This window comes from Mizuhopecten yessoensis, unplaced genomic scaffold (assembly GCF_002113885.1).
Source record: "Mizuhopecten yessoensis strain PY_sf001 unplaced genomic scaffold, ASM211388v2 scaffold10531, whole genome shotgun sequence".
Lineage (NCBI taxonomy): Eukaryota > Metazoa > Mollusca > Bivalvia > Pectinida > Pectinidae > Mizuhopecten > Mizuhopecten yessoensis.
In genome coordinates, this window is record NW_018408593.1 from 571998 (window position 1) to 584541 (window position 12544).

The window sequence follows — 12544 nt, forward strand, 5'->3', positions numbered from 1 at the left end:
ACTGAGTTACATATACCTAAGTGTTTGTTATAAATATGATACTGGAAAGAACTTCAATAAAGACGACACTTCATCACAACAAACGTTAATTAGATATTTTGTATACATAAACAAACAAAAAACATCGAAATACAACAAAATAAATCTGTTGACATTTTTTTCTTCAGAAATTGACTATAATTATTCTTTATAAAAAGAAATTAAATCTGGGTAATGTTTGACATTGTTAACACGTGCTTCCTTTACTAAGTAAATGGTTCGGACCAATTTTTGGCTTCCAAATCCAAATCACTGTTTCTTTCATTTATGTCAAAATGAAATGTATTTGTGAGTTTTATTATGGTTGCCACGGTGATTACCCGTTTTAAAATTATACAAATTAGAGAAGTTTGATTTGTTAAGATTTTGAACGGTATTTCTCTTGGAAACTATAGAGGATATTTTGGAACAAGCTTTCCATATGGTAAATACTGAAGGAGAATGTACTAGCGAAAACTTGACAACAATGACTGAACTTTGAAACACCAACTGTATCAAATACCCAGGTCTCTTTTGATAGCTAATGTTATGTTTACCAGTAATGCATAATGGAGATTCCTAAATTTTTGGAGTTTATAACATACATGTATATCTAGACCAAGCCTTGTTACGTAAAAAACTTCAACCGGTCTATCTACATTTGAAAGTAATTGTACACCATTTGCTGCTTGCGAGTTTCGTGATCGGTCACTGGTGACGGTACTACAGCAGGAGTTATGTCCCCTTATCCACTGCAGTTGGAGTATAGCTATCTATATCAATTGATATATGGGGTTTGGCTGAAGATGTTCGCTGAGTCGTTTTTGCTTTCAAGGATACGATATAAGAAAAGATATTGCGGGATTACCAATTACCATCTGCCAGTGAACTAGCACTAGGTGCAAATATTGCATTTCTAAAATCAATGATGTAGGAGTTTAAAACGAAAAAATCAGTTTGGATGAAATGTTTTATATCAAGAACTTTCCATCCTTCCCATTTAAAGTCTGGGCGGGGTAACGTCTTTACGATGTGCATATTTAAACGTTTAATTTGTCTGATATTGCTCTTTATACATTACATACAATGTAGATCCAAACAAACCTACTGAATAAGTTATCAGGTCCCTGTCCGCGTGAACCAATCGCTACTCTAATGTACAAATATCAAACGCACTTACCTGAGAAAGTGAACACGCCAAACAGCCTCTCAAAATGTCATAGGAATTTGTGTATCCAATGAATAAAAGTTTTAATTCCCAATAGTCCAATAAGTTCACCAGTCTTTGCACGTGCAAAGTGAATACTCGATCTTCCTCGGGTAGACGCTTTAGTAGTGAAACACGCTAAATATGTCAAATCACAGGGACCAGAGAATAGGTTAAAACAGCCATGTTTGGACCAACCTACTTTGTTCAGAGTCATATTAGCCGTGTTAGGGGCTTAGGTCTTCCCTTGGTAAAATTACAACCATAATGATTGTACATACATTTGGCTAAAACAATGGAAAAGTTTCCGACATCGAAAATACCTGTGAATGTACAAATGTAGTAGGACGAGGAATAGTGATAAAGATAGTGCCGTCGCCGAGCCTCGAACCCGCAACCCTCGACTCTCCAGCCCGATGCTCTACCGCTCAGCTAAAGGGAAATTCCCTACAGCTGACGCTTGTAACGCAACCTAATCAATGCACATATTTTACATTATTCCTCTCTTGTTTCAGTCACCAACCCAGGTTCTTTGACTCCCCGCCAAGGGTTCTCCTACACTGAACAGGGAGGGCCAACGGCACCAGTTTGTAGTAGGACGAGGAATAGTGATAAAGATAGTGCCGTCGCTGGGGCTCGATCCTGCGACCCTTGGCTCTCCAGCCCGATGCTCTACCGCTCAGCTAAAGGGAAATTCCCTACAGCTGACGCTTGTAAGGCAACCTGATTAATCCACATCTTTTACACAATATTCTATTCACAAACACCCTCTATCCACTTTAAATATATTCTCTTTTCTTAGACATGTGTGAAATCAGAACAAATTGACGTTATACTTCAATGGTCTTTCTTTATTAATCGATTCAACATATCTTAAAAAGAAAACAGCAACGTGAACTTAAACATTCTAAGGAAAAGTTGATCTCCTAGATACTAATATTTGTTAACGACTATATACATATCATGACAGTTTTGTGACACAGATCAATGACGACGTGAATCATGCATGTGAAATCAATAACCAATACAGTGTGATCAATACAATGTAATCAATACAGTGTGATCAATACAATGTAACCAATACAGTGTTATCAATACAAGTCATCATACAAAATAAACAAATAAGACATAAGACATTTAAAGAACCCCGTAACACTGTCGATAACTGTAATAATAAATTGAAAACTCTCAACCGGCACGTCAATGGATTTAATATCTTATTGCTGAAAAACAACCTTGCGACACTCGTATGAAACAATAATCAAGATGAAATTCAAACAATCAACAGTTTTCTGAGAGTAAAAATTAAAGGAGACAAGACTGGTGTTTCAATCCATAACATCCAATCACATTCAATCGCTCTAACCCACTGAGCTATCTAAGCCCATATGGTAGAACCAGTCTTATGCTCGAGAATGAATACTGTGCTCAAGCAAACTTCATTGTAACTTGCTTAGATCATGTAACCATTCAAAACGGTATTGGCCTTCCAAAACCCTTCCATGTCATTGTAAAAAAAAAGACTTTATTTTCAATCTATCACTGGAACAAGAGGTTGGGCTTCGACACAAAATGTGAGTTTAAACATGCAGACGGTTTCGTGAATACTGAATTCAAGATCAGGGGAGGTTACTCTGTGTATGACGAAGGGAACAGAGGGATTATGAAATGTTTTCTCTGCAATGGGGCAGGGGTGCTTGAATAAAAGACAACTATTCGGTGTATAAACTACAATGTTACTTATATGTAAATCTATTTCTAATCGCTAATTCATGTCTAAACGATGATGAATCTATGTCTATTATTTTATTTTCATTATAAGAAAACATATATATATGGAACATGAATATGTTGCCAATTTCTTAATATTCGCCGGTTTTTTTAGCACCACATGGCATAGAGATTCGATTCTGAATCAAAATATATCGCCAATTTGCAACAATAGGCAAACAATGACTTGATTTGACACCGGTGTCATGTATATGTAATAACTTTAAAAAAACAAATATGGGGAAAACATACACACTCAAACCCATAAAATCTACTCCACCTCACCGAGATCCAGACGTTAACACATGTTAGATAAATGAAATATTTGAAATGCAATGGCAAAACTACACATATCCTACCCGCACCAAATCCCGACACAACCTTCCGGAGTACGCATGAAAAACGAACATGCATGGTATGTTTTCTGGATCCTCTGTGACGTAATTAAGGCGAACCACATAATAAGTTGCATCAAATCCTCATGAAGGCATTGATGTATATTCTGAGGTCGGTTATGTCATCCATCACGATTTATGAAATGAGGTCTTTTAAAAATTAAAATTAAAAACATCCTCTTTTGCACATCTATTACAGTGGATCACTCTTTAAGTCACCATCGTGTCCCTCTTAGCGAATTGGATCCCTGTGACGTCATCACGATGACGTCAGATACAAATTTTACTTTAATTATCTGGGACCACAGTCAACAAACGTATCGATAGTTTTATTCCAATCGAGGTAACTTGTCAGTCAGTTGTTTGGAAGACCATTACAACTTAAGCTCACCTGTACTGAAACATCCATTTGACGTCATGGAGTGTTGACGTCTGATTCAATATATTATACGAGACATTGTGCACGCACTTGCTCATATAAAAACCTTCCATAGACGTTTATAAGGCACTAATCTCATTCCGGACTTTGTTCATTTCACCTACGGGCATTTTAATCACCCAGGGGCTACCTCCCCTTACCAGTATTTCTTCAGTACAGCGATAACTGGAGACTAGCACCAATATCCAAGAGCACACCAGTTACCACTGTACAGAAACACGTTATAATTTTGCATAAGGCTGTCGTATAACGATACTCAGAACGATCAACAAAGGAGTACGCGTTTTTCACGCTGTCCGTCACACGAGTCATCCAATCAACAGTGACGACACTGTTACGTCATCACACAATTGCTTACGTTTCAACATATCAACATTCAACTATCCTTCCAAGGCACAACATGGAAGACCGCCCATTGCGATCCAACCAAACTTATCTCAGATTATTTAGATCTGAAAGTATATCAGAAATCATTGGTCTACGTCATAGTGTATCTCCGGCCTTGCAGATCCCTCAACTCTTTAAGCGCAATATTCAGAATAAGCGCATTCCCCGGCCCTGCAAACACATGATTTAGGGCGAATACTGCGCTGTGACGAAATTTCCGGATTTACACCTTAAGGATTAAGGCACAACTTGCGTCTCTTTTTACCGATTTTAAATTCACAATTATATCTACAAGCGTTCATCAAACATGGGCAGATTCATAATGGTCGTATACTTCATTGTCCATCAAAACGAGACTGCAATCTGAATCGGAGAGATCTTTGGATACTGTCCGCCCATCCATATGGGCATATGGACCCTCGAATGATATCGGACGGATGGACGACCGTCCAGGTTTTGGAGATATGGAATGTGTTTTGTCCGATTTTTTGTTCTTAAGTAATTGGGCATGGTCGTTAGACAGAGGTCCTGGGGATGCAGCATACTTATCATAAATTTCGTAATAAACATCGCCCTCTTCATTGAGTTCAGAATAGACGTTTTCCACGGAAGACTTCCTTTCTCCATTAAGACCGAACCTAAAAACATGGTGCCCGGGGGCGGGGCTAATATTGTCGTCCACCTCGGCGTACGCGGGGGAGCGCGTGGAGTCTTGGCTCGAATTGTATGGGATCTCGTCCGCTACCCTACTGTATCCGTCCTGGAGGCTAGCACGTGCCGCCGGCTGTCCGTTCTGTTTAACGGGTTTAGTTTCCTTGTCGATCGGCGGAAGTGGTCTATTTGCTGATGCGTTGCTGACCGTTGGATGTGCCGGAAGTCGATTAACCTGAATAGACCCAGCAGCTTTAAGAGTGCGCTGTCGTCTGTAAAAATAAAAAATAAACTCATTTAATTATAGTAAATTATGATACACACTCACAGTTCAAAGCGAAGCATTTTGAACAATAAATTATTTGACAAGTTTGAAACCGCTGATGAGTTATTAAGGTCATAAGAGTGTATTTATAAACGGAAACAGGAAGTACATCCCTAGTTGAAAATCCAATGTAGGAAGACAGTATCACAATTTCCGCAAATTCTAATGTTTAATATTAAACTGATGAATATTGTGTGTTTATTATTGACAGAACTGTGTGTTCTCTCAACGTTAAAGTATTTCAAAGCAATCCAGGCATTAATTCAGTTGTTTTGTATCAATGAGTCACATGTGTCCATTTTTCTGTACTTCAGGAAACCGGCTACCTATTTCACTACTGTGAAGTTTTTCAAGAACGATAACTCTTACATCCAATTACTTTTTATTATAAAATGTCAATTTTTAATCGTCTATAGATAATTAATTTTACACAATTTTAGCATTTATTAAATTGATATACATTAATTCAATACAAATCTATGTCAGTATCATTGTTATTGACATTATTTTGCCAAAAAATTTGTCTTTTATTTTTCTTCTTCAAAATTCAATCCTTTTTACATACATTTCCATTTAAAATCGTTAAAATTCTGACAACCTATCTTTTTATGAGGCAGAACATTTTGTTTACTTCAAAGCAATATAATTACATTTTTTTTAAAATCTGCTGAGAAATGGTGACACAATCCTATTACCTTAAATGTCGTATAGTCACGATTTTACTTAGAACCTGTTTCAACGTTGTATTAAAGGTGGTATTTATTGCGGTGATATTTTTTTTATTTTGCCCGGTTAATAAAATCCTTTCTCAAATATCAATACTACATAACTGAATATATATATATCTATATATATCTATAATCAATAATGTTATGCAAGTACATCGACTGTGCTTATTGTTTGAAGGGGGATAACTCGTTAGTCCAGATTTTTTTTTCTTCAGATCACGTGATTCTTTCTGGACAGAAGAAATCTCGTTCGTATCTAGGCTTAACTGGTTAGAATTTGGAAGAAACCACGGATTAAGGAAACACCCTAGTTTCGTAGTAGAAACTGTATTGTTGGGCAATCGAGATATCAGTAAGAGCCAAATGACGCGACAGATAACCAACTACACTAAAGGAACCCTAAAATCTATAAACGTTTCTACCGAATATTCCGACTGACACTGCATTTGTAGGTGTTGTGGGTACCCTTGTGTTTACCTACCTGATACAAACAACTGTGACGATGACCAGTCCCGTTAGACTTATGGCGGCTACAGCTACGGCTATGTAGAATACTACAACACATAAACATTACGTGTATGAATAAACAGTGATGATCTTTTTGAGGTTAAAGTGTCGTTTTATTAAAAATCATATCGGAATCATCTATATGACCTGTTAAGAGCACGTACAATTTTGATGACGTAACATTAAACGCCATCACTCAATATTACTTTCTCATTTTGAATGGCTACATGTATCAAAATATCCTGGCAGCATCACTTTCACAATTCCGGTGTGCCGCCATGGTGTGTGTCCTATCAAATTCACTCTCAGTGTCAAATTGGTTTGTCGTTTAAAATTCCCGCGCAGTCGTCATCACTTTCTCACCTTGATTATGTCGTCAAAATACAAAGTCAGCTTTACTTTATCCATGTCGCTGTGTCGACAAAATACCATGTCATCATAACTTTATCAGTTTGATTATGTCGTCAAAATACAAAGTCAGCTTTACTTTATCCATGTCGCTGTGTCGACAGAATACCCTGTCATCATAACTGTTATCAGTTTGATTGTGTCGTAAAAATACAAAGTCAGCTTAACTTTATCCATGTCACTGTGTCGACAGAATACCCTGTCATCATAACTGTTATCAGTTTGATTGTGTCGTCAAAATTTGTTGACAACTTCAATTTCTCAATTTGTGCTGACAAAATCAGTTTCACCATGTCTAAAACATCCATAGTCAACAGTGTCGTCAAAATGTTATACTCATGAGTGTGTCGTCACAATGGAAACACCCGGCCAAAATAATATTTTTTCTTTCATTCATTTGACTATCACAACACGCTGGCAGTTTCACTTTCATGTTGTACCATTTTTGTTTTAATTTGCTGATACTATTATGACGACTTAAATACATATCAATGTAAAATAACTCTCCCCCGTATACATGCTATATATAGTTGTAATAAAGTCCAATAATCGTAGCTTTGTTACATAGTCAAACAATGTACCTGTTCGTTCCGTCATATCTGCTTGAATTATCTCCCTTCTCTCCAGAATTGTAATGTTGGACGTTACTACTTCTTCTGTAATATAAACAAACAAATAAATAAAAAAACTGAATTTCATAAATGCGGTGACCTCTATAGGCTCATTTATTTGCTGACTCCTTTTTAAGTTTTTGAAGATACGAGGCTGTAAAACAAGTTTTGGAGCCTGGCTGCATTCACTCTCATAAGTAATAAATTTCATTTTTTAATATTTATCGTTATCATGAACTTATAGTGTAATTGCATGGATTCAAAATAATCACAATTGGATAAAAAACAAAAGCAAACAATAGAATAGAAAGCATTTTTGTACAGCGGATTGTAATTAAAAATAGTCACAATAAAAGATACATTAAATGGATTGAAAATATCATTACTAACCAAAATAACGATAATTCAAAATGAGAACTAACTTACACTTGTCGCGGGATTTCTTTGTTCAATTAAAGAATTTTAGGGCAACAGCATGTACAATTGTATATTTCTATTTCAATGAAACCACCTTAGCGGTCAAGAACAGGTGTTTTGTGTATAAACTCTAAAAAAAACGTGTACATCCGTTTTTCAGTTCGATTTGTGTTGTGTTCTGCGGAGACCGGTGTTTTTTATGTTGTCACGATACGATAACACATTATCTAATCTGCTTTGTCCGTTCACATAAACCGGATATATCTCTTTATCTACGTCCCCTCCTTTGTGTCCTTCGTGGCACTCGTCGCCAGGACCAGGATTACTTTAAGTGTTTATCATTAAAACAGACGATCGGAGAGCTTAACTTAATTTTATTAAGCAATATTATGTAAAAAAGATATTTTATGCTAATTAGATTCATTCAATTACTCAAAGTGGAAAATAGAATGGCACTAATTTTTGGTTTTTAAAGATTAAAAAGCAAACACGGACAGGATTTATGTGAGCAAGTCACTAATAGAGCAGGTCATATGAACAGCATGTACAGTACAATGTAAGTGTATTGTATTTGACGTATACATTTGTAACAGGATTCGAACCCGGGACTCTCCGAACTCTAGACTAACGCGCTGCCAATTTGGCAACCTGGTCGCCGACGATCGACCATGTTCTGCTACGCGTGGCTGGATGAGAATAAACTGTCGGTGGGAAAGAATATCATAATGGCATTGGGTGTTAAATTGTACGATGCTACTTATTTACGATGATGAATAATAATGAAGGCATATGGGGGTAAATTTAAGTGTCTTTGTCCTTTTCTCAAACCTAACTTTACATTTGAGTACGTATATATATGTGTACTTGCCAAATAATGAAAAACTGAACGTGATAAGGAAACGAATCAAAACTTACTACTTGTAATATCGAACGGATCTGGTTGTATAAAACTGTCGTCCGGTAATCCCTGAAGACTACTGACCACCGACATGTGTTTGTCATAGGTACCCTCCGGACAGGTAGTGGACAGCTGCCGAAGGTCAAGGTCAAAGTCATCTCCAAATTGAATAACTGAAAGTAAATACAAAATAAACATAAGAAAGTATATATGTGTTGTAAGATTTCCGTAGTTAAAAATGACAATTACCCCGTGAGGTTCACCTCAGTGCTAGAACAGAACAACAGGTACTATAAACACATCAAAATAAATGCAGCACACATCATAACTCTTGTAAAAACCGCACTGAAATTATTTCACATTTAACATAGTTATCGACATCGTTTGTAATGTTCAGTACCCATACCGTTATTCGTGTCGTTTCAGATGCAAAAAACCAAAATCACTATTCATGTGATTTAATAAGTCCAGTACCGAAATCCATGTTCATATGTACCTTTATGTCTTTTTATATGTACATATCGGTGATACATGTAACACATGGCAAATCATTTAAAATCGCCTTTTTTCAAATCTCTATGACTATAATTAAAGCATAGGAGAGGTGAGATTTGACAAAAAGTCAGTGAATGTTGAAACAGTTAGGCATAGATGTGCAATGCATGTATGCCAGATCGCACGGTGTGAGACCCGCACGTTTTTAATGATTGATCGGTGAACTGTAGTTGTTTACTCGAAGTATTACGAAAAAAGATGGTAAAAGTCACAGATTGGTCTCCAGGAGATCCGATATGTATGCCAACGTGTCCATGGGATCTTTGTATTGTCTGTACATGTTTGTGTTACATTGCAAGTGTGATTATTTTTCACTTATATTTATCAAAAGTGTCACTTCCTCTCTGATGTGATTACAAAAGATTAGCCGAAATACCTCACCGTGTTGAGGTACTTAACTCAAGGAAAAGTTAATTGCATGAATTAACACAAGCCCTTCTTGACTTAGTACGTGCTTTTCCCCATTTTTTTCCTAAGTTTTCCAGTTTACATGCACCTGCTTTGAGAGAAGCGTTTCATTCGATATCTTCAGCATGGATAAGACTGAAGAGAAATGTTGACAGGGTCATTTGAACAAATTATTTCAGTCATCAATGTTTAGATAAAAGTTTCAACTATAAAATTGACCCCTACCTACAATTTAGGAGGATTATTTGTTATTAAAGTGAATGAGTTGAGTATGTATTATTTACCTTTGTAGGATAACCAGAACCTCACTTTGGAATGTTGTCTGTCGCTGGGAACGAGGTTGACTGTGACAACGCCACACGCGATCATGGGGTCGAGGTTGTCGGCGTGACATATGGTCTTGGACGGTAGTGTATGGTTTACACAATCTCGCGTGGTCGAGAGTTGGATACCAGCCTCGCAGTGAGATTGAGTCTGACCTGTTTTCTCAAGGTCATGGACAGTAATTGTGACGTAAGAGTCTTTAGGGACGCTGATTTGCCATTGACAGCGTTCAATAGAAGTTGAAGGGTAAGAAGGACTCTGAATGAAACCGTCGGCTGACGCAAGACTCTGTAATGTGCCCGGACAACTACGCTCCATGGAAAACTCTGCAATGATAAAATTGTTATCACGTGATCGTATTTGTTCCACAGTTTTTCTTTCCATTTCAATCTTTATCTACTTCCACAAGGTGGAAACAGTTTAAAACATGTTTCTAACGGGATGGAAACCACCGATAACCCGTCAATAATTACACTGTGTCAGTACGTTTATTTGACGTCACCGTAACATTTCGTCCTGTGTATCGTGACGTCACAACAATTTTACCCGGAATGAACAGGGACATATGTTGGCAAAAGCACACAAGTACACATATATATGTATTTTGTACATGTATGTGTTGATTTCACATTGCGGAAAGCACGAGTTGTTTTAGCGGATGATTGTGCGTAGCGTACGTGCACATTTGCCGGAAAACTGACTTTTCAAGGGTCAACAGACAGTATCATTGTTATATGATTGATCAATAATGTAATAAATATATGTACTGTACACTGTACAAATGAGACGGTTTACATAGTTAATCGGTCAAACAATGTGTATTACGATAGTAATGGGGTTCATTTCTGTGATATCTGTGTTACAAGCACAGTTCACAGATCATTCTAATTTATGGTCATTAACGTAACAACTTTGTACTGTAACTGTAACCCAGATACGGTGGGGTTATTCTTTGAACTCTTCCCTTGTTCCAATCATAACGCTTTCGATACTGATTAGCGCGTTAAGTGATTCAGGCTAGAATAATGAGTTCAGGCGAGTTCAACGAACAGAACGCCATTGAAGATAGATATAGAAAGAGCTTCGGCTACCTATACTGCCCGCGCCTTTGTATTTTCTGGTTAATATACACATAAAAGTAAAACGTTTTCACGCTACTGTACCGATTAGTTGTTTCGGTTATGTTTGAAATGTCGTCGGTCTTCCTGATAAAGAAAATAAAAATACACCTCTAAAGAGTTATTCCACTAATGATTTTTTTTTTTCAAGTTTTACAACAACGTCAAAAGGGAACCGAAACTACTTTTTGCACATCTCGTCACAATGTTTGGTAAATATAAACATAAATATTCATAAAATATGTAATTAGAGTTTGTTGCCTGTCTCTCTGTTTGAATTGAACTATAAAGACTAGCCAAAATTTTGCATACGGTTTATGAAAAAACCTGTGCATTTTGTGCATAAATCCAAAGAAGTATCGGCTATCTTTAATACTAAAAACAGCAATCGTCAAATACAATTCTATCTTTTCAACTTTATCGCTTGAATTAACAAATATAGTTACATAATGCTATTAATACTTGAATCTGTGATTTTCACCAATTAAACCATAATTCTACTGAATAAAAACAACATTTCCTTTTGACTTACCACTGATACAAAGATAAGAAACCTTGAGGCTCTTTTTTTTACAGATCACTGACGTGTCACATGATGACTTCCCCATGCACATGCGCCGCAAGTTCTGGAAAGCTCTGACGTCATCAGTTCCTGTGCTCGACTCTGTGACGTTTGTTATGAGAATCTGAGACCTGTCGCATAGCAACATTTTGCTTCCACCATAACACACGGTTACCCCGCAACCCGAGCCTTGGTCTGAAACATAACAAGAAGATAGTTAGGAAAGAATAATCCAGAGTAATATCTATAAAACATATAAAAATGTAGCTCAGGACTTCAATACGAATCGTTCCGGGAGCTCTAATGTTTACTTTAAATCCAAAGAAAGAACACTTAATGAAATAAACAAGAAAAAATATACTTTGAGTTGGTATTTGCGGGAAGGAGCTAGTAACACAGTAGGGGTATTCGTATTCTAATGCATATAAGCTACAATCACCGACAGACGGAAAGCTTCATGACTTTATATTTCAATTCCTACTCAAGTTGGACTTAATGCAACTACCAAATGTAACCTGTTTTATTTTCCGATGAATATTGCCTGTGCGTATGATTTTGCGAAGGGAGATAGCTTTTGAAATGTTTTAACAAAGATACCACTTGCTGAGATTTCACATTTTTATTGAAGAAAGACAGAAATTTTTCAAACAACCATAAACGATCAATCAGCAAAATATTATCAGCTCACGGTTGCTAGCGGTAGTGACAAGTCATGAACTGCCCTAAACTCTCTCCCTCCAGCTACCCATTCTGCTTTGTGCAAGTACTATCAACCCCCGGTACAAAATGAAAACAACGTAGATCCACAGGGGTTCG

At 36.9% G+C, this 12544-nt stretch overlaps 1 protein-coding gene across 1 annotated transcript in view; it reads right to left on the bottom strand.

The window, feature by feature from the left end:
• Positions 1 to 2066: 2066 nt before the first annotated feature.
• LOC110461006 overlaps positions 2067 to 12544 on the bottom strand; it is a 47999-nt gene continuing 37521 nt past the window's right edge. Inside the window, exons 2-7 of the mRNA XM_021514266.1 lie at positions 11699 to 11923; positions 10009 to 10374; positions 8779 to 8934; positions 7417 to 7491; positions 6402 to 6474; positions 2067 to 5139 (exon numbers count right to left, since the gene is read on the bottom strand). Coding sequence (XP_021369941.1) covers positions 4518 to 5139; positions 6402 to 6474; positions 7417 to 7491; positions 8779 to 8934; positions 10009 to 10374; positions 11699 to 11923 — 1517 coding nt within the window. The 3' untranslated portion in view covers positions 2067 to 4517. The remainder of the gene's footprint in view (positions 5140 to 6401; positions 6475 to 7416; positions 7492 to 8778; positions 8935 to 10008; positions 10375 to 11698; positions 11924 to 12544) is intronic.